At 35.0% G+C, this 23636-nt stretch overlaps 2 protein-coding genes and 1 non-coding gene across 3 annotated transcripts; 2 read left to right on the top strand and 1 right to left on the bottom strand.

Moving 5' to 3' along the window:
• Window positions 1-57: 57 nt before the first annotated feature.
• LOC132190420 (pentatricopeptide (PPR) repeat-containing protein / CBS domain-containing protein) lies at window positions 58-8966 on the top strand. The gene is given in 13 exon segments (XM_059605410.2): window positions 58-323; window positions 406-588; window positions 694-826; window positions 938-1035; window positions 1499-1660; window positions 1769-1837; window positions 2218-2353; window positions 3428-3660; window positions 6429-6506; window positions 6928-6996; window positions 8013-8189; window positions 8677-8910; window positions 8912-8966. Coding segments are annotated over 13 exon segments (1824 nt in total). The 5' UTR covers window positions 58-95; the 3' UTR covers window positions 8936-8966.
• LOC132191157 (small nucleolar RNA snoR86) lies at window positions 5199-5326 on the top strand. Its single transcript, XR_009441189.1, has one exon. It is a non-coding gene; the product is annotated as a small nucleolar RNA snoR86 (small nucleolar RNA).
• Window positions 8967-17475: 8509 nt separating the features above from the next.
• LOC148583636 (uncharacterized) lies at window positions 17476-23126 on the bottom strand. Its single transcript, XM_088510722.1, has 4 exons — window positions 21605-23126; window positions 20385-21446; window positions 17720-19073; window positions 17476-17653 (listed from the first exon to the last, which is right to left on the bottom strand). The coding sequence occupies exons 1-4, from the start codon at window positions 23124-23126 to the stop codon at window positions 17476-17478; spliced, it is 4116 nt and encodes a 1371-aa protein (XP_088366848.1).
• Between the last annotated feature and the right edge of the window lie 510 nt (window positions 23127-23636).

Here is a 23636-nt window from a genome sequence, read left to right as displayed (position 1 = left end):
TACCCGCCAATGATTTTCACTACAAATTTCCATTCCATTCTCTCGCATTATCCACTGCTCTCTCTCTCTCTCTCTCTCTCTCTCTGGTGCTTTGTATGGCTGATGGGTCGGTCCTTCGCCGTTCACTGCTACCAACAATGCATCATACCCACGCCTTCTCGCCCCCTCACTCGCCGACTCCGATTCCGGGCTTCTCTTTCGCGCTGTGTTGCACTATTCCCATGCGGCGTCGTTTGGTCAGGAAAGCCTCTCCCCACAAACCCAATCTCAAGCCCCTCACTTCTCGTATCGTCCACCTCACTCGCCGAAGGCAGCTTCGCCAGGTCTTTCTCTCTCTCTCTCTCTCTGTGAATAAGAATTCTGAAATTCATTTGCTAATTATTTGTTCAATTTTGTGCGTTGCAGATATTTGAGGAGATTGAGCTTGCAAAGAGACGGTATGGGAAGCTGAACACCATCGTCATGAACGCCGTTCTGGAGGCCTGTGTTCACTGCAGTGACGTTGATTCGGCGCTTAAGATGTTCGACGAAATGTCAAAGCCGGACAGTTGTGGCGTTGACAGTGTCACGTACGGTACACTTCTGAAGGTACTTCAATAAAAGAAAATGTCTTCTTTTGTCGTATATCTCTCTGTGAGCGTGATGGACGCCTTTGTTTTTGTTTGTTTTTAATGTATTTATCTAATTGTTAAGGGCTTGGGTTTGGCTCGAAGAATCGATGAAGCATTTCAAATATTGGAGTCGGTGGAGCAAGGTACTGCTGTTGGGAGTCCAAAGCTGTCGGCACCACTTATCTACGGCCTACTAAATGCTTTGATTGAAGCTGGTCAGTGTTAGAAATTGAGAATCTTCTACTTTCACTTAGACACTGAGACTTATTAAGCTGTAATCACATAATGCTCACTGATATGCCTTCACTTGGATTGCTGTAGTGCAGGAGATTTACGCCGTGCTAATGGCCTTCTTGCACGATATGGTTTTGTGCTGCGTGAAGGCGGCAGTCCCTCAATCTCAATATTCAACTTATTAATGAAGGTTCTGCGCTGATCCGTCTGTAAGAAAATTAAAAACTGGATTGTATGATTTTTTTTTTTCTTTGCTTGCAATTTCAAAACATGCGATTTAAAAATAATGATTTAAAAACGAATGATTTGAAACATGTTTTTTAAAAACACAGTTAAGCGTTTGATAAAATCGTAGTTTAGCTTTTAAAACTGTAGGTTATTTTAAAAACGTACCTCCATGCTTGCGATTTGAAAATCAATATTTGTCTACGTTTTCAAATCTCAATTTTTTTTTTTTTTAAAAAAATGCACTCATAAACAATACATTTTCTGCGATTTAGTTTAAAATTGTACTTTTGGTTTGTGAAAGTGTAGTGTAAAACACACTTTTAGGCTTTGCGAATTTAACATGTTGATGTGGCCATGAGACGCAAATGATATAATTCTAAAGGTGCAATTATGTAGCTTAATTGTTTTCTGTTTTGTACTTTCAGGGATATATAAACACAGGCCTTCCACAAGCTGCGATAACTGCGTATAGAGAGATATTACGTCTAGGGTTAAAGCCTGATAAGATCACCTATAATACTCTAATCTTTGCTTGTGTCAAGACTGAAAAGTTGGATGCAGCAATGCATGTGTTGAAGGAAATGAAGGTCACAAGCATATATCCGGAAGGCCAGTTTAGAGCCTGAAAATTATTCTTAAGTAGCTCAAGGGAATTGCCTAGATTACTAAAATTTACTTGTGGTTTTGCTTTTCAGGACAAAGCACAAGAATTTGGCCGTGATGATCTTTTCCCTGATGTTGTCACATATACGACATTACTTAAGGTCAGTTTTTCTTGTCTTTATCTAACTGTTTATAATGATTAGTTTGTAGAAGTTCATATTTGCATACTGTAAAGAATTATCCAACTACCTAAACAAATTTATAATTCTACAGAATCTAAAAGTTATTATGTCATAGCATTTTTTGTGCAAGGATGAATGCAAAATTTCTGCATCTTCCCCTGTAAAACTTGTCCTTGTTGATTCAGTGTTATCACAAATTGGTATTATTGTTGATCCTCCATTCAGTAGGATGAAATTAGCAGGACTTTGTCTTTGAGGAATGGGCTATTTTAGCTTCTGTTTTGTTAAATTGAAATTTGTGTATTTGTCTTGTTGATACAAATTCTTAGTAAAATCCTTTTGTCATTTTTCTTTGGTAGGGTTTTGCGCATTGCAAGAATCTGTTCTCAGTTCAGAAGATTGTGCTGGAAATGAAATCATATCATGATTTGTTTATAGATCGAACGGCGTACACTGCAATAGTCGATGCATTGCTAAATTGTGGTGCAGTCAAGGGTATGCTGCATTTGAATTTTCCTTCGCAATTACGCGACAGTGACTAGGTTGCATACTGGAATCAGATTTGGATTGTATGGTTGAAATCCAAATTCATATCTAAAACCTTTTTATCTTGCAGTTGCTCATCATGCTGACATGACTATGACTTGAAATATAGGAAAGTGATGCTAACATAATTTATACTTAGAAGAATATCATATTTTGATCAGACTGAACTAGACAACATATGATTTGGAGATTTTTTTTTTTTTTTTTTTTTTTTTTTTAATTTACTTTTTTTAATATTTGAAGGTCCAAATTGAATTGGTTGACATAAGAAACAAGAGTTGGAGTTCATTTTGATTAGTATCACATTGCAATGTCCTTTCTATTCTCTCAGTTTTACTTATATTTCTGTTATGGCAACATTCAATATATTATAGTAAGTATATAATTTGAATATATTCCTGTCTAAATGACCATAATGTACCAACTGTATCCTTTACTTCTTTTCAAATGATTATATTAAAGATTTGAATGACGGTGGCACTTACTTGGGGCAACATAGATGAAGTACTTAGGTGCTTTCAGAGTGTCATGTTATCTGAGAACCTATGTAGAAACCGATGTTTTATTGTACAAAATGCAATGCAACGAAGAATCAACATGTTCAAAAGATGACACAGAATTGCTATTTTGGTATTAAGAGTATTATGAAACTAGAGGGGTGAATTCTAAATTAAAACTAATAAGCTCATCTTACATCCTGTGAATTAGGCTGAGAAGCACCAAGCTCATATTGTTGAAAAAGAGCTTGTATTTCTGCATGCTGATGTTTATGCATATACTCTACAAAAAGTGGTTTCTGTTAGTGGCATCAATATCTGTCATCTGCATCCTGTTACTTGAAGGCTTGATAAAGTGTGATTCAAGGCAGATATCAGATCCTGTTTTCAGTTCTGATGTATGAATAACTAATATATATATATATATATATATATATATATATATATATATATATATATATATATATATATATATATACACACAAGTTAGATACTTACAAATTTAATCGTTTTCTGTGATATTTAGATGCTTGTTGTATATTTGGAGAAATACTAAAGCAGGCTGGAGGGAGCCCGGACTTGCGACCAAAACCTCATCTCTATCTTTCCTTGATGCGTGTTTTTGCTGGCAGAGGAGATTATGATATGGTCAAAACTCTGCATAAGTGCATGTGGCCAGATACTGCTGGAACTATCTCCCTTAAAATTCAAGAAGAAGCCGATAATCTTCTCATGGAGGCAGCTTTAAATGATGGTCAGGTACTAGATCTGGTTTCACATAGTCATAAACATTGATGCCTTTTCATGCATAAATGTCCTTTCTTCCCCAATTACTTGTGTTTTCCTTGATAATGCAACTTTACTGCCTATCACAAAAGAATACCCTGCCTGGAGAAGAATGTGTTAAGGTGGTTGCCATCATTTGACACTGTTGCTTTATAACATAAAAATTGAAATCAAGTTTGCAATAATGAAGGCCAACCTCAGATGCTTATTGCGAGTGATAGATATGAGAGTACATGCTATGCATATTGTGTCAATCAAACTAGCATAAGTTTCACCTACGTTCTCTGAATTGCATTCTTGTTAATTGGTCTAAATTTTTTAAGTGTTTTAATATTAACTTAAGAATATATGATGACTACTGAGAAAAAAGAAGTTATATTGGATTAGAATCTGATTACACAGATCTCCAAGCTGACTGCTCAGGTAAAAATTCTGCTTGCTCTAAATTTGTCACATGTCCTACCCTTGTTTTTATTCCAGTAACATGACTGGAAATTTTCAAACTTGTTTTGGTGTGGCAGCTTGCAATTCACAGCTGGTGATGGTCTTTGGCCTTTAGTATCTTATTCTTTAACTAAGCCAACACATACTTTTTTCTTTCCTTCTTTCGTTCTTTCTTTGAGACTTCAAAACTCAAGGCTGAGATTTCTCCAACTAGGGAGAATGATGCAACTGTGCATTAAGAATCAAGTTGCTGTCTTCAGAGTTATTTTTAGTTTTAACAGCTTAAAGAGCTTTTGATGTGTGAGGTCATCATGCAACTTACAATTGAAGCAAGACTTATATTGTTTCAAACTTTATATAATAAGTGTCCTAGGGTGGAAACAATTTTTAAATTGAGTATTTCATTTAGACGGCTTTCCTTAGATGAACAAATTCTTCAACCCTAACCCCACCACAAGCACACAAAGGTGGCTTTCCTTATACCCCACCCACCTACCCAACCCCACCCCCCACCCCCCCTCCCCCCCCCCCCCCCCCCCCCCCCCCCAACTCACAAACAAAAAAAAAATCTAAAAAAAATATATCCTTCCCTATTTTAGCATATCCTCTCATAAGTCATAATGTTGTCATGCACGGCTGACACAAGCATTTTCAATTCAACTATAGTTTGAAACAAAAATGCAAGTCTCAAGCATACGCCATATTGGGATGTGGATATTCTACAAATCTAGAGATTTTTTTTTTTTTTTTTTTGGGAGGGGGGGGGGGGGGGGTTTCATGATAGTGGGCAAACACATGAATTTATGAACAGAATGTTACCATGTGAAACCACAATTTATTATTTGCAGCAGCCAACACTAATAAGCAAACAAAAATAAGAAATAAAAAACAAAAGAAAGTCCATGACAATGATCATTTATATATACATATGCTAAACGGCCAGCTTATTTCGCTTATCGGTTGCACCAGTTAGGGTTAGGGTTAGGGTTTTTTCTCCTTTTTTCTTCTTCTTTTCTATTTTGTTCTTTGAATTTTGAGAGATGAAAATGCCAAAAAGCCAATTTGCAAAGCAAGAGCGTCAATAATAGATGGCGCAAATTGCATTGAAGGTTTGCGATATAAAATTCTTAAAGCGATTCTTCGTGCCTATCAAATCCGTTTGTTTTGATTATGGCCTCGAACAAGTCGCAACATTCTATTCTACATATATCTCTCTACTTATCAAAAAAAAAATTATACATATGCTAATTTATTACTTGAATATATATGATCATCAGATCGAGTAAATTGTTTGATTCAAGGATTTGTTACCATTTTTATATATCCATCTATATCACCGTTTTAAAATTTATTGATTTGTCAGGAAAACAATTGTTATATTTAAAATTTTAAGCCCTAATATTTATTTACAAAAGAAGAAGAAAAATAAAGATAGAAGAATATTATTTACAAAAGAAGAAGAAAAATAGAGATAGAAGAATAATACCAGAATCCATAGATCACAATAGTAAAGCCCCAAAAGACAATCATGTTCATTGTCTTTGTTAAAAGGCAAAAAATTTTGGGAAAAGGTTCATTTAGTTGAAATCATTCCTTTTACTCTTATCTCTTCTCTTGTTCGATGTGTATTGCTTCTTGTCTTTTATTTTGGAAAGCTTTGATGTGTATTGCTTCTTGTCTTTTATTTTGGAAAGCTACTCCAGAAAGGAAAATGTATGACGTCAACCTCACAAACTTACTTGGTTTTGATAAAATTAATGAAGTTTGAATGACCAACTATTTACTTGAGTTAAAAATTAATTTATTTTAAAAGAAAACAAGTACTAGTGGTGAGTCTTTGATTTTGCATCTACAATACATATTGAATATCAAAGATTTTTGAGGGGTTTTCATAAAGTGTTTATAAGATGCATAAGGACTGCATTTTTTTGTGCTTAGAAAAAAAAGGGCTGTAATTTTTTTTGCGGGGGCCACCACTAGAAAGTGACACAAAAAGGTTTTTCTGTTTCCAGATTATGACCCCCTTAGCTCCACCCCTGAGTTAATATGTCTGTGAATGTTAGTGCATTTTTCGTAACACTTGGGCAGTGATGGAAGCTGAGTACTTCTTGACTGGAAAAAAACACTTCCATTTCTTTCTTTCTTTTTGTAAACACGAATGAATTAGCGATTTGTGACTCATGTTTTCTGTTACACTCATTGTAGTCTTGACTACATATTTAGTAGCACATGGAAATAAAAAACTTGAACTTTTCCATCTTCATTTATGTCTTTGGGTGTTATTTATTTATTTTCAGGTTGAGGTGGCTATAGAAAATCTTACAAATATCATCAAGAGATGGAAGGGAATATCTTGGACAAGTCGTGGTGGCTTGGTATGTAATGCGTTTTACTTTCCATGATTGCATATTGGGAAAAGAAAAAAAAAAATGTTAAAAGAGCTAAACTACACTATAAGATGTTTGTGACAGATGGGAATATGATATCTTGATTTTCAAGAAGCTCGAAAAAAAAATAAAAAATGATTGGTGGTGTTGATCAACTGCCTAGGTGCCCTTTAAGTTCCTAAATTTTTAACCTATATCCAGAAATCTTGTGTTAAGGGTCTTGTTTAGGTTATATCTTCTAGGTTGCACCTTATTATATCACCCGTCTTTGTGCTAGTTAATAAACTAGGTGTTTTCTTTCCTTAATTTGTTATTTTTTTAAGTTTTTGGCTCCTGGCATATTAATCATGCTGTGTTCAGGTTGCTGTATATATATGCATATTGACTTCATTATACCTCTGTAATGCAGGTTGCTCTTCGTATAGAAGTCTTGTTGGGATTCACTAAATCCATGTTCAGTCCTCGTCTACTGCCTCAGGTTTTCTGCTTGTCTCTTTGTTTCTCAAATTGTGGAAAGTATATAAGGTCCTGATGACTGTTAATGAATGTGATTCATATTTTAGGCGCTAGAGCATGTATAGTTGCTTTTTACCATGAGTGGTTCTTATATGGAAGATTGCTGACATGAAAAGTGTGATTGAATTCAATGGCACTTTTTTTTTTTTTACACCTTTGAGCAAGTAAGAATGAATTAAATATTTTCCTATGAAATATTTAACTTGGCTGAATCGGTATTGGTTCCTGTGGGTAATGTTCCGAATGTGAGTGGGTTGGCTCGTATCCTAGGTTGTATGGTCTCATCTTTGCTTATATAATATTTGGGCTTCCCATTGGGTCCTCTGTTTAAGTCTAAGTTTATTTGGGATTCTATCTTTGATAAAATGGAGAAAAGATTAGTTAGATAGAAAAGATTTTGCTTGTCTAAGGGTGGTAGGGTATGTTGATAAAGAGTACTCTTTCTAACCTTCCTATCTATTTCCTTTCCCTCTTCTCTATCCCAGTTGGTGTTGCTAATATGGATGCTAAAGTGTCTAACTTTAGGATTGTTAGCAATGATGTGGTTCATTGGCGTATTAACTTAATTAGGTTGATGCATTATTGTGAGGTGGATTTCGTCTCCTCTTTCTTCAATGTTTTATACTCCGATAGGGTGGGTTAGGAAGGTGATGATAGATCATGTTGGACTCCCTCGAAAGAATATCTTTTGAAGTCAAATCCTTTTGCAAGGTTATTCTTTCTAAAGTTGACTCCGCTTTCCCTTGAAAGAGCATTCAACTAATGCTCCTTTAAGGTTGCCTTTTTTCACTGGAATAGCTTCCCTTTAGAAAATTCACACTTTGGATAATCTCCACAAGCGTTACATTGTAGTGATAGAATGGTGTTGTATGTGTAAAAAGAACGAGAAAAATTCTGGATCATCTTCTTAATTGTGATGTCGCAAGAGGTTTGTGAAAATTTTCTTTTAGGTTGCGTAACTTCACCATGTCCCTTCAGGTATCACCGGATGAACCAATTGAGACTATCATGATTCCTTTTGAAGCAGCAGGACCCCTACATGGTACCCTCACCCTAAGGAAGGTGGTAATGCGCTTCTTTAGAAATCCAGTTGTGCCTATTATTGACGACTGGGGCAGCTGTATTGGACTATTGCACCGTGAAGACTGCTATGAGGTTTGCTTATTTTTCTTTCAGCTACCCATTCTTGAGCTGCTTTTATATTTAGCTTCCAGTTTAGAACTTTGTTACTTCAGAGTTTTTAGGTTCATCTTGTTAGAGCTCACTCATAATTAATACAGGTATAAAAATAATATTTGAACAACATGCTTTTTTCTAGCCAGTGTTGTATACATCAATTTACCAGTCATTTCACATTGGTTGATGTGACATACTTTAAGTGACCTTTTATATCAACCATTTAAAAATAAAATAAAAGAAAGATTATGTTAGTTGGTGCGAGCCGAGTGTGATAAAATGGTATAAAAAGTAGCATTACTCTAATTAGAAGTAACTGATGTCATTTCTGGCGTTGCAAATTACTACAATAAACTAAGATTGTAACATAGAGTTGACTACTGCATGCTATATTAGTTGAGAAATTCAATTTTGTGTGATGCTATAAAAATAAAAAGCTAATACAAATGTGCCGGTTCTTATCCAGTTGGATGCTCCACTTTCCACAATGATGAGGAGTCCACCTCCTTGCGTAACAGCCACGACATCTATTGGTCACGTGGTTGATCTAATCTTGGAAAAGAGATACAAGTTGGTTATTGTTGTAAAATACAGATACTTAAATGGTAGTTCTTTCAGCTCAAGTTCAAGGGCTCTTGGAGTTTTTACAGCAGAACAATTGTGTAGGCTCGTACCTTCTGTATCAGAGTTGCCTGGGCAAAGAACTTTCTGTCTGTAGAACATAAATCAAAGAAAAAGAAGCCTCTTCTCTCACTCTATACTTGTAAATTCAATTTTTCTTGAGTCGATTGTAGCGAAAATATCATCTTTAAGAGACTATCTCCGCCTTCACCCGCATACTCCAACATCAATGAGAAGTTTCTAATTGTTCTGTGTCGAGAAGCTGGGTCTAATTCTCAATTTCATAATTGTGTTGTGATGCTAAGTGTCCAATATAGCTTAAGTATGGTTTTAACTAGGTATTTATAAGCTCTTGAGTATCCTCTCATTGCAAGCTGGTTTTTAAGGCTAGGTTCTATTTATCAGCAAATTGAATTAGATTTATTGATAGAGGTAGTGGTTCCTTGAAATATATTATGTCCAAGAAAACGAATATTATTCTGAAACAGGTTTATTTTTGCAGGGGATACAACTAGTCCATTATGCTTTATGATTTGAACAAAAGTATTCAAATGCTTCCAATGCTGATCAATGGATTTAGAGAAAATCAACACAACATCAATGTAGACAATAGAAAATTCAGTAAAAGGGGTAAAGATGTCATTCATAATATTATGAAATTCACTACGAGCATTTTTCAGTCCAATTCATAATGTCCAAAAGGGAATGTAAAGGCAGTCTTATATCTTTCTCATCTATTGGAATTTGCCAAAATCCACTTTTCATATCAAATTTTGAAAATATAGTGCCCTTATGTAATCTTGAAAGTAAATCCTTTTTGTCAGGAATTGGATACCTTGCCCATTTTAATGCTTCATTTAATGGTTTATAATTAATAGCTAATCTTGGGGCTCCTCTTTCTAATTTAGCATTTTTTTTTTGTACATAAAAAGCAGAACAACTCCAAGGAGATTTGCTTTTTCTTATTAATTCTTTTTCTAAAAGATCTTGTATTTCTTTTTTGCAATACTCTATTAAGTCATGATTCATTTGAATAGGTCTAGCTTTTGTAGGTATTGTTTTTTCATTAAAACTTGATTCATAAGGTAACTGCACAATATGTTTTTAACTAAATTATTTGTTTGTTTTTGGAAATTATTAATTTTTTTTGTTGTAAGAGCGGTTCTTTCGATTGTTGTTCAAATCTTTTGTTTTTCAAATCTTGTTTTAAAAACATTATTTGTTTCTCTTTTCTTTTTTGTAATGATATTACTAGTTTTTGACAAAGAAACTTCTTTTGAAAGGTTAACATCTTTTGACATGGGGGGCATTATAATTTAAAATCAAATTTGATTTGCTGTCCTAGAATATTAGTACTAATTCCTGTTTCTTCAGTAGCAAACCGATATAATAATGCAATGAAAGGATTTCCTAAAATAATTTTCCAAGTAATATTGTTTACTTATACAAACATAGTTTTAATGCAAATACCATTATTACAAATATGAGCATTTGAAATCTTATATTGGGTATTCAATCTGGATTTTCAATCTTGATCCACTATAGGACATCCAATTTTAAATGAAGCAGGACAACCTATAATGGATGCTGTGAATACTTTAATATTAGCCATAGCAAAACATTTTATAGGAGATCCCTCAAAATATAGATATAATATCTAACTTTGACAGATTTTAGATGTTATAAGGATGTATTTTTTGTCTAGGATATTAGTTAGAAGTGATATTAGCCAATCTTATTGGAAAGAAAAATTCATTGGTGGATTACCCAAGTATTTTGCAAATAAGGTTAGAGAAAAATTAATGGAAAATGGTCATAATGATTATGAAAACACTACTTATGGAGAAATCATTAATACAATAGATTATCTTTTGAGTGTTCTAATCATTGCTAATCAATTCGACTGAGGGCTTGTTTGGGTATGTGTTTTAGGGATCTAAAAGTGCGTTTAACACTAAAAAAATATGTTCTAAGAAAAAAGTACATGTTTGATAAAAAAAAATTGAAAGGGTTTTTAAGAGTTCAAAAAACCAAAAAATGGCAAAAACGCATGTTTGACAAAAGTTTTTGCAACAAAAAAAAAAAAAAAAAAAAATTTAACTTAAAAACTCTATTTCTCAAATAGAAAGACAACACATCCTCTGAATGTTAACTAGGCCCATGTTGATGTTGAAACGTCCGACAACCACCTTTGACTTTACCCATATTTTAACAACATTCGGCTTGATACTAATTTTCCCTAAAATGACACTTTTCAAGCTTCATCCTTTTTTGGTTGAAAAGTTTTTTTTTTTTTTTAATCAAATATATATATATATATATATATATATATATATATATATATATATATATATTCTTTGCATAAGGAAATGTTTTTAACCTTTAGATAATGTTATTGACTGAGTGTAAGGAATTTTTTTCTAAGAAAATTTATATTTTTCATATATAATTTAAATTGTTACTGTAACTTCAAAATTTTGGTTTAGATTTATAATTGATTCGTTTAAAGAATTAATTAATTAATTTTTATTTTTTAGCATGACCAGCTACTTTGCTGGCTCCTGATATTAGGAAGAACAGATTCAATAGAGTAACAAATTAAAACAAAAGCGAAGCGCCAGAGTGAAACGAGTGCATTTAAATCCTGTTTGAGATTGTATTTGAGAAATAAAGCTTTTAAGTCAAAAAGATCTTTTGGTTAAAAGCTTCATTTTTAAGCTTTTGCCAAATACGTTTTAGCCATATTTAAGATTTATGGACCCTTAAAAGCGCGGACTTTTTTTTAGTGTTAAAAACACTTTTAGGCCCCTCAAACGCAATCCCAAATAGGCCCCACAAATGCAATCTCTATCATTCCTCTATTTTTTTAGGTATTTCTATAAGAAGAATGATAAAGATACAAATTTTTGACTCAAATTTGGCCAAACTTTTCTCTTCTTTCGTTAAAAACAAAATAAACAATAAAAAAAATAATAACATCCTATGTACGTGGTCCTTTCTTATTTGGGATTTTTTTTTTTTTTTTTTTTTTAAAAATGGTATTTTTCTGAAGAAAAAGACCATTTTTTATATAAAAAAATACCGAATAAAAAAAGGACCACATATGATGTTTTTAGTTCAAAAAAATTTTTATTTTGTATTTTGTTTTTGTTTGTTTTTTTTTTTTTTACAAAAAATAACCAAATAAGAAAAAAGTTTGGCCTAAGTTATATCTTTAACATTTCTCGTTCTATAATCTACCATCTCTGAAGGATCTTTCATTTTTTTTTTAATATTAATTAAAAGTTATAATTAAATTTTTTAAAACAACTCTAATCTTATCTAGGATTCAGATCCTTTGCAAGGCATCTTAAGAATGGTAAGGACCTTTAATTTAAAAAATTGTGACCGTCTACCAACGGTCATGATTTTGACACGTCATCCACCTTGAACAAATTTTTTTTTAGAAAAGGCTTTTTTGGGCCATTCACCCAAGGAGAATGTCCACATCACTATCAAAAAGTTGAGGGGTATCAACAACCTTGAGGGGTGGTCAACTACTTTTAAAAAGCTTTTAGAAGGCGGTTGGCCACCCCAAAATTCTTGATAGGATGGTTGTAATGCCCCGACCAAAAAGGCCTCGATGAAATATTTGCATATTCTACTTGGCGCTATTAAAAACAATTTTTTTTTTTTTAAACTAAAAATTCAAACCTTCTATTTACTTTATATCACATCAATCACTTAACCAAAAAAAAAAAAAAAATACATAACAATTTCTCTACGCAATAATTGCATGTATCCACAAATCATTTGGTAATACTTTTTGTCCTCAACTTTTGTTTTGTAATACTTTTTAGGATGACTTTTTATTTTTAATAATAAAAAAAAAATTACTAACAAATAATTCAAAATATAAAATACCCATAAATTATTTAATCTGGCACATCACAAAAAAACTCTTAAAAGTATTTAACAAACTAGCCCTTTACCTTTTGAATTATTTATTAATGTGTTTGTTTGTTTGTTTTTTTTTTTTTTTTTTGATTTTTTCTAAATTAAAAGCGTTGTTCGGGTCTCTTTTAGTGTACACAAAGAAACAAACTTATGCATGCATGTAGGGTCACACGAGATCTTGTCGATTTCATTCCTATAAGATGAAATGAAAAGAAGATTAGATATATAATATTATTATCATATGTGAAGATCATTAAAATAAGACAAATCCATGATCGCAAGTGATTTTCTTTTTTGGGCAAGAAGTTTTGGATTAGCGGTTATAATTATATTATCTTTTAATTCCAATAATTGCCATGGCCATGAAAGAAAAAGTAAGTACCTTATGAATTACAATACCACCATGCAATTTCATTTGACACAATATTCTAACAATTGTTTTATTTTAGTAACAAACATCTCCAACCGTACATAATTCAACGGTCACATGCACAATGGACTTCAAATAACGTAAAATTTAAAGCAATTATTGCAGACAAGACAAGAGGATCCTTAATTAGTTGTCTAGAGGAGCCGGCTAGTTAAGATCAAACCCTAGTCCTCTTTCAATCCTTAAGAGTCTTTCTCCTGTTGCTTCTAGAAGCCCCAAGTCATAAAAATTGATGGTATTTGTTGGGTCATGGATCAACCTCTTAAATGCCCGGCAAACCTTGAGCCTGATCTAAGCATGGAAATATCAAAGCCAGGGAGATTTCAGGTAACCACGCCCAAAGCACCAACTTCCGAGACCTATAGATCCAAGCCCCCAACTTCTGAGACCTATAGATCCGAGACCTTTGATGCCGAGTCCTTTAAGTTCGACACTAATAACTCAGGACACACAGGTCTCGGTAGCAAGGATAACTTAGATATATTGGGAGATACAGCTGTTAATAGATAAGTGATCTTATCTATACAAAAGCTATCAAATCTATTTAAAATACAAATCAGATATGTTATCTGCAGATCACATACAAATATTCAAATCAAGTGATGCCTATAACCACAAAATCTTACGATCTTAGTCCCCTACGATCTCAGCAATGATAACTACTCAAATCCCTTATTAGCAACTACATTGCAGAAACTCAGGGAAGAGTAAGTCATTGGTTAGGGGACTTCTACTACTTCATGCCTATAAAAGACAAATCACAACTTTGGCTCTTAAGCTTTCTTTTGTTGCTTATATTCTCTCTCTCAAATTCTGACTTAGGCATCGGACCCCTGTTCTCTTTGATCCTTTGGAAACAGCCACTTGAGTTCCATTTGCAACGTTAAACGTTAAATTTTTAAGATAATTAGTAATTTAAGATGACGCATAAAAACTTATAAGCTTTTTATATATTATGTACGTAATATCCAATTAATTCATGCCTTTTTTTTTTTTTTTTTTTTGTTAAAAAAAAAAAAACAAAAACAAAAAACACACTCCCACAGCCTGGTACTGAAAGCACTACGAGTGTGAAGGAGACCATCTTTTATATTAAATCCATGCGATATTTATATATGTATAGACTGTATAGTTAACCAGAAATCAATCAAAAACCAAAACATATATTGAAAAATTGCTTTTTTTTTTTTTTTAATAAAAAAAAGAAGGTATTAGCTAGTTAATCTATTCAGAAAACGAATCAATTGCAAATCTAAAACAAAAATTTAACGTAATAGAAACTCTATCTTAACTATTCAAATCAAACATCTAGATATCATATCCATGGAGAAATCCTATCAAAATATCAAATAATGTAAAACATATACAACCACCAAGGTGGTAGTCGAGATGGTAAAGCAGCCAGGTAAACCCCCCCTCCAGGGGCACGAGTTCGAACCCGCTTGCGGTAGTAGTGCGTGCTCAACTCTGGGCTTTACCAACTCGCACCTTTGTGGGGCTGTGGTGACGGGCTCGCCGCTTAGGCAGTAGCTATGGCTCAAACCGGACATTCCATGGCGAGGGGGGGCCCCTATGGTCACGCCCAGGGGGGAAATCTACACTGGTCGCCCCTCCCCCCTCTTTTATTAAAAAAAAAAAAAAAAAAAAAAAAAAAAAAATGTAAAACATATACAGAAGATAGAGAGACTCTACCAGATATATATACCAAGTGCACTCTAATCTATAGTCGAATGTTTGGATACTCATACTCGAATCTATAACTCAAGGGCCACCAACCTCAACTAATCATTTTGCTTTCTTTAGATTTGGTGGGGTCATTGGAATCTTCAAAAGTCAAAAGAATGTGATCACCACCACCAAGTTTGGTCACAAGCAAAAGGGTCCTCGAATAGGGTTAAAATAAAATTGTTGATTGGAGTATTCAGAACTCCAAGTAGAAAATTAAGTGGAGTTTATGTCATTCCAATGTTTAAAGCATACATCTTTTGAGTTTTATAATCATAAAAAACAATGATTACTTAAGGAACAAAGGCTTTCTTTTTTCCTTTGCCTCTGTTTATCACCATTTTCTTAAAAATAAAAATATCAAAACATTCTAACTTTTTTCACTTTTTAAATCATATTATTCACTTTTTATTATTATTCAAATAAAAAAATTACTACAAAACAAAACTTTTTTATTTTTTCATATCACTTTTTCACTTTTTTATACCAAACATTTTTACTCTTTTTTTTTTTTTTTTTTTTTTTTTTTTTTCAATTTACATCGTGTATCTAAGAAAAAGGCTTTTCCAAACAAAGCATTAACCTTTCAACTAAAGCTTCAATTAATAGAATTTGAAGAGTATCCTTCGAAGTTTGATTAATTACTTACGAAAAAGTTTGGTTCGTCACTTCAATTAACAAAGATATATGAAGATAATTAGGCTTCAAAAGATTTTTAATTACTTCCATTAAAATTGTTAAAACAAAGAAAATATTTAAATTGAAAGGGTTTAAAAAAAATGAAAAAAAAAAGGTATTTATTTTTTTGAATTCTGGAAGGTTGCATTTATAATCAACTTTATCTTAGAGCTTGTTTGTGATTGCGTTTGAGAAATAGAGCTTTTAAGTCAAAAAGAGCTTTTGAGAAAAAGCTTAATTTTTAAGCTTTTGTCAAAAGTGTGTTTTGACCATTTTTAGGATTTTTGGACCATTAAAAGTATTTTTTACCAAACGAGTACTTTTTATTTTTTTTTTTTGATTTTTTTTTTTTTCAAACGGGCCTTTTAAGTGTTAAAAGCACTTTTAGGACCCTTAAACACAATCTCAAACAGGCTCTTAGTCGGTAAGTGTACGTGTTACACAACTCATCCGTAGACAACCAATTAACGATTGAAGCATCGATCAATTTTTGTTCTCAGGTGCTTTTTGGTCTTACACTTTTGGGTCCCACAACATCTTTTCAAACTTAAGACCCCAAGTCTTCACAGAACAGTCTCTCAAACTGCCTTGTTTATGTTAAACTATAGCAAGATTTGATTGATATGTGAAAAAAGTAAGAATGTTTGATATGAAAATTGATTTTTTTTTTTGGTGATTTTTTCATTTGAATAGGAGCAAAATGTGATTGATCTAATGTAAAAAGTAAGAATGTTAGAGTTGAATTTAAGATAAATAGGATGCATGAGAGTTTTTTTTTGGGGTCCATTGGCAAACATCCCCTGTCATTCAGATTGAGTTTGAGTTTCTCGCTTAAGACCCCACTTGATGGAAGATACATTAAAAAATGTATATTTTTTTAGTTCTAATTATTATTATTATTTTTTAATTTTTTAATGAGGAATGTGTCTGTGTTTGAAGGATATTGGTGTTGATTTCTGTCAATTTGATGAATGGGGTAGTGGTGGAGTCAGAAATTTAGTTCAAAAGCGTCATTTTTTTTTTTTTTTTTTTTTTTTTTTTTTTTTGTAAAAAGAGAAAAGAAAAGAAAAGAAAACTAATGTTGAACAAAAATTAATTAAAAATATTAAATAATATAACTAACAAAATAAATAAACAATTCAACAAACTCAAGTAACTACAATTAAATGAAAATATAAAAAAAAATACATAACAAAAACTATATATATTCATAAACTATTAATTTGAAAGAGCAAAATAAATATAAAAGTTTAATCAATGTTAAAGTTTGATTATATACCTAAAACTTTTTTTTTTTTTTTTGACAAATTAAATTTGACTACCCAAAAGAAATATAATAGCAAATCGCACTGAGACTACTCAGACGTCATTTTTACTGTTTCGCAAATCGCACTTTAATTTTATATAAATACTTAGCCCTTTGGTTTAAAGGCGGTGCTCTTAAAAAAAAGAAAACATAAAAATCGTCTCAAACTTTCAATAACTTGTTTCAAGTTTCAACCTTTATAACTTAATTAACGTCTCAAAAATCCTTACGGCAGGCATATATGTAATTGTTTGTTTGGAATAATTAATTAAAATAGCATGTCTTCATAAATGTGGTGTACCCCAAATCATGTTTTAGGGATTTAGATCCGTAGAATTCTCTTTAAATTTGAGATTCTCAAATTCATAAATCTCAACCGTTCATCTCATCTAAACATTTAAAATAAGTCATATTTTATCATTTAATGAGAAAGCTACTCTCAAGAAATTTAATAAGATCATGTCATTGAGCAAGTGGTCACTAAGCACGAGGCTGCTGGTTCTACAACCGTCCTGAGAAGCTGGCAACCTAACTCTTTTTTTTTTTTCTAATTGAATAAGGAAAAAAGGCTACAGGGGAGGGTCTTTTCCAGCTCTGATCCGAATGGAAGAGAGTATGGGAGACCCTATGGGAATGCTTCCAAAAACAAGATGGGAAGCGGCCCACTTAGCTAGAGCATGTGCACGAAAGTTGGCACATCTAGACACTTTCGAAGCATTCCAGCTAGGAAAGGAGGATAAAGTAACACTAATGTCATAAATACAATTTGCAAAAGACCAAGAAGAGAAAAGGGAAGGATTATTAATAGCTAACACTACTAAAAGAGCATCCCCTTCAATACAAAATTTATCATTGGTCAGAGAGGCAGCCATGCGAGCCGTTAGAAGAGCAGCAAAAGCTTCCCCAGTTAAAGCTTCTGTGGATGATAACTTGTGAGTAGCTGCCATGATTATGTTTCCAGAAGAATCGCTAATGACTCCTGCAGCAACAGAAAAAGAGCCTCGAACAGCAACATCAAAATTTCCTTTAAGCCAACCAACTGAAGGAGGAAACCAAATAGAAGGAGTGGCTGAGTCTCTCCAAGCCGTGAGATGGTGCTCCAATGATGAGGAAATCTGATAAGCAACACTGGAAGGCACAGGCTCCACACCATCATGCACTAAAATATTTCTAGCCCTCCAAATATTATCTAATGTAATGGCTGCAAACAACTGTAATTTGTTAACATCAGAAAATGGAATAGCCAGATATTGAGCAGGAAATATAATAGCTAAAATCCAATCAACTATAGGCTTATTAGAGAAGCCATCAATGATTAAGGGCCAAGAAGAATTTCTCCAAAGGAATTTAGCAAAGTTGCATTCCAAAAAAATGTGACAAAGAGTTTCCAGAGGACCCTTGCAAAAGGGGCAAACCCAAGCATCCTCTGCATCTTGAGCAACAAATCTACTAATGTTTGCCCTAGAGGGTAAGATATCCCAAGCAATTTTCCACAACAAATGCTTAAGCCTAGCTTGAAGTTTAAGACCCCAAAGGGACAACCAGGCTTCCTCAGCAAGAGGAGAGATACGGCCACCTGGAAGAGCCGAAATATCATGGGCAGATTTTACTGAAAAGGACCCTGTAGGAGAAGGGGCCCAAGTCCACTTATCCATATGACTATGATGGGGAAGATAAATGCTAAGAATGTTCTGGACAGTACTAGGCTCAAAAAGATCTGCCAAGAGAGAGGCATTCCAAGTGCGATCTTCTTCCAAAATTAAATCTGCAACATTAAAAGAAGGAAGAGAAACCAGATTGGCGTTCGGAATAGGCTTGAAATTTGGATTCAAGGGAATCCAAGGAGACTGCCAAACATCCACATTTAAACCGCTGGAAATAGCAATACAAGCACCCTTTTGGACCACCAAACGGTTTTTAAGTAAACCTTTCCAAAGCCAAGAAGAAGATGGGCTAGGAGGAACATTCAAGAAAGAAACACCATTCTTGAGATACTTTCCCCTAAGAGCTTCAACCCAAAGAAGAGGTTGATTGGAAGTCATCTTCCAACCTAGCCTTGCCAATAAAGAATGATTCAGAAATTCCATAGAACGTATACCCAAACCACCCTGCGATTTGGGTTGACAAATACTTTTCCAAGCAAGAAAGGAGAGATTATACTTTTTATCTTGGGGAAAACCCCACCAAAATTTCCTTAAACCAGAATTTATCACTTCACAAAAGGACTTGGGAAGAAGGAAGATAGACATAAGATAGGTGGGAATAGCATTCGCCACTGACTTCACAAGAGTAGTTCTAGCAGCTTGGGAAAGAAGGCGAGCTTTCCAACCCGTGATCTTGGAAAAAATTCTGTCCTTTAGCTCAATAAATGAATCAGATTTTCTCTTGTGCATGAAGAGAGGAATACCAAGATACTTGGCTCTAGCAGGGATCAAATTGAGACTAAGAATGCCTTTGATAGAATTCTTCTTAGCTGGCCGGCAATTTTTGCTAAAAAACACAGCTGACTTGGAGACATTGATACACTGGCCGGACCACTTAGAATAAGTAGACAGGCAGTTAAGAATAGTCCTCGCCTCACTACCATTAGCCCTAGAGAAAATCATAACATCATCTGCAAAAAAGAGATGAGAAATAGGAGGACACGAACGTGCCATCTTAATACCATGCAGATTACCCAACACTTCTTCCTTTAAGAACAACCTTGAAAGAATCTCCGAACCTAAAATAAAAAGGAACGGAGATAGAGGATCACCTTGCCGAAGACCCCTAGAGGGGGTGAATTTACCATAAGGGGCTCCATCAAGGAGAATGGAAAAAGAGGATGTAGTAATACATTGTCTAATCCATTGGATCCAAACCGGATTAAAACCAAGCAAAGAGAGAATCCTTAACAAAAAATCCCATTCCATAGAATCAAAGGCCTTTTCCATATCAAGCTTTAAAGCCATCAAGCCACCATTCCCTTTTTTCTGCTTCATAGAATGGAATAATTCATGGGCTAGAATAGTGTTATCATGAATGGACCTTCCCTTTAGAAAAGCCGATTGAGAAGGAGAAACAATTTTATGCAAAAGAGGCTTAAAGCGATTGGAAAGGATCTTAGAGATGATCTTGTAATTAAAGTTGGTAAGGCTAATAGGGCGAAAGTGATTCACCAGAGAAGGGTTATCAACCTTAGGAATAAGAGCAATGTTGGTATGATTGAACTCTTTAAGAAGAAAACCTCCCCTAAAAAAGGACTGCACAGAGACAACCACACTATCTTTCACAATAGGCCAGTAAGTTTTATAGAAAAGACCCGTCATTCCATCCGGGCCAGGGGCTTTATTAAGCCCAAGCTCCTTAATAGCAACAAAAATCTCATGTTCATCAGGAATGGTACAAATTCTAGCATTTTCCTCAGCAGAGATAACTTCATTCACTAATTCCGGCAAATTACCAATCAAAGGTGGGTGGGTGGTGGAAAAAATGTTACTGAAATGACCCACCAAATATGCACCAATATTATCTCTACCACAAATAGGAGAACCATCTGAAGATTTAAGGCTAGAAATAGAATTATACCTGCGACGACACACAGTAGAGGCATGGAAAAATTTTGTATTGAGGTCAGTACATGTGAGCCATAACTCTCTAGACTTTTGCTTCCATAGCACCTCCTCTCTCAAAAGTTGCTCTTGTAAATTCTTTTGAAGAACAGCTTCTCTATCCGTAAAAGAAGAAGAATGAGGACAACTCTGAATAATACTGATTTCAGCCATCAGAGATTTTATTTTAGCTTGTATATTGCCAAAATGCTGGTGATTCCAGGATTTTAAAGCAATCTTTGTGTTCTTCCACTTCCTGCTCAAAGAGAAAGCTGGAGAGCCCTCAACCTCAGCCAACCAAGCTTCGGCCACCACAGAGAAACTGGACTTATCACGAGTCCAAAAAGCCTCAAAACGAAAAGGTTTTGGAATATTCTGATAAGTGCCATCAGTAGAGAGCAAAATGGGGCAGTGATCCGAGTGAGAGGCTGGCAAATGATTAATCACAGCATTGGGGAAAAGATGCACCCATTGTTGATTGGCCAAACCTCTATCTAGCCGTTCTCGAATATTAGCCCTACCAATCCGATGGTTGCTCCAAGTAAATTTATTTCCAACAAAACCCAAATCCACCAAAGCATTGAATTGAACAAAATCCACAAAATCACCTTGAGAAGACAACCCAAAATTACGACCTCCACTCTTCTCAGCGGGAGAAAGAACAGAATTAAAATCTCCCATAAGAAGCCACGGACCTCTAAAGGAATTCCCCAAATCAGACAAAAAAGGCCAAAAACCATGACGCCCTGAAGCAGTAGCTGGCGCATAAATGCAAGAAACAAGCCAAGGGCAAGCTGTAGGATCTGAATACACCAAACAAGAGATACACCTCTTATCCAACCTAACAGGCTCAACATCAACACCATACTTCCAAGTCAGAAAAATCCCTCCTTGTGAACCAACCGGAGGAACTTCCAACCAAGAAGAAAAACCCAAACCAAACAAGGAAGCTTGAAAACGAGAAGAAGGCACCAACGTTTCAGAAAGAAAGAGAAGATCAGGTCTATGTTGCCTAATCAAAGCTCGTAGGACACGAATTGTCGGGTTACGAGCAAGCCCCCGACAATTCCAAGCTAGGAGCTTCATTGGACTGGTGGGGGCTGAACACAGCCTGCCACCTTAACTGGAACATCCACTGCAGAGTCAATCTCCTCCAAGGCAAGCTGAGAGTGAACAGAAAGAACCCGCATATCTTTGGTCTCCAAACCATCCTCGTTAGATTGGGAATTTAACTTAGATTTTTTGTAGGGGAAATCATGCACAAAGGGAATGGCAGGGGAGGATTGATGTTTGGAATAAGGGTGAAAACGTTTTTTGGTACCGGAGGCCAGATGGTATTTTAGTGGTTTCAGGGAAAAAGAGGGAGGCAAAATTCTAGAAGTGCAAGGAGAGGATTCTGAAAAGGAGCACGTGGCATCTTGGGTAAAGTGATTAGTTACTATCAAACTAGAAGAGAAATTATCTAGTTTGGGAGTAAGAGGATTTTGGTTTTCGCACGTGGGGTTAGGTGAGCTAAGGGGAGAGGGTATGTCAGTACTCTTGTTATCAGCTAGATGGAGAATAAGCATGCTAGATGTGTTGGGTTGGGTAAACATTAAAGAGGAGGTATGGGTTTTCAGTGGTAAATGGACAAGAGAAGACTTTGCATTTAATGCATCTTGAGAAAAAACAGGGCTCAATGACAAAGAGTTAATTTGGATGGGATGGGGTACAGAGTCTTGAGATTGAGAATGGGCACGTGAGGTGCTAGGAGACTGAGTGGGAATGGGTAGACTCAGCTGGTTTGACTCAGTGGGAACCAATGTTGGAACTACAGAGGGAGTTTCCACAACTGGTTCGATCATGCAAGCCAAAGATTTACGAGCAGGGATGAGATTAACCACCCGTGTAAACTTGGGAGGACTAGCCTTCAATTTATTCCCGTATCTCCCATGGGCAGGTGGACGATCAGCCACTGGACAACCATAAGAGAGATGTCCTAACCTACCACAAAAATAGCAAAATTCTGAGAGACGTTCATACTTGTATTGAACCCACGTAGGAGCTTTCGGCGGGCGATGATGAGTGAAACCCGGTATCAAAGGGCGATGGAGATTGATGAGAACTCGAAACCTCAAATAACTTTTACGAGTGGGTTTATGATTATCAGCATTGTCAACCTCCAAGAGCTCACCCAAACTTGAACCAATGCTGAGAGCATTTTCTGGAGTAATCATTTCCAAAGGCAGGTCATGAACTTGCACCCAGAAGGCTCCAGTAGAAAAATCTATGTCCTTGATGGAATCAGACAAAGACCATCTCTTAAGGAACAATGGCGAACCTTTGATATTCCAAGGAGAGTTTTCCAGCACTCTCATCAAGTCTTCCAGGTTTTCAAAAGTGAATACCATCAGATCATCTTCACGGTCTTCAGTGGTTAGGGATTTCAAAAACTTCCAAGCCAGGGAGATGTTGTTCTTGATGATAACTTTAGAAATGGGAATAAGAGAAATAACCTTACCCACTAGAGTGAGAGAGGGGAGATTTGAGGGATTCGGGGAAGGAGAAGTTAACAACGGGGGGGTATCAGACCAACTAAGAGAGTTTGTTTGAGTGATAGGATCATCAATTTCCAGATTAAGATTATCCATTATCAAGGGGTGAGAAGAAAGGAGATGCAAACAAAAAGAAGAAAGGACGAACAGAGTTCAAGAACAAAGCTCTACAAGAGAGAGCGGGTTACTGTTCACGAGAGGATTTTCACGCTGGCAACCTAACTCAAACAACAAGGTTAGCCACTCAGCTATGATTGCCATTATGAGGCCAATGGCCCCATCCATGACACTCTACTATAGAGCATTGTGACATGCGGAAAATGAAGTTGCACAATTGGGTTAAGCTCTGATTGGGCTATTAATAGATCCAAAAAGCCCCAAACATCTCCCTACAATCCGGTGGTGATCAAACATCTCCCTAAATTGACAGCCCTACTTCTCCAAAACCCGAGAAGTAGAGTTGTCAATTTAATTTTAACATGACTCATAAAATAAACACAAAATTAAATGGTTATGGTTGAGGAGTCTGACCCGTTTAATTAAATGTGTTTGATTAAAGTTGAGTTATATAGTCTTATACTCATGTCTTGACACAACATGGACACG

Source organism: Corylus avellana, chromosome 9 (assembly GCF_965113065.1).
Source record: "Corylus avellana chromosome 9, dhCorAvel1.hap1.2, whole genome shotgun sequence".
NCBI classification, from domain to species: domain Eukaryota; kingdom Viridiplantae; phylum Streptophyta; class Magnoliopsida; order Fagales; family Betulaceae; genus Corylus; species Corylus avellana.
Note: the sequence above shows the minus strand (reverse complement) of the source record. Positions and strands in the feature narration are given on the sequence as shown.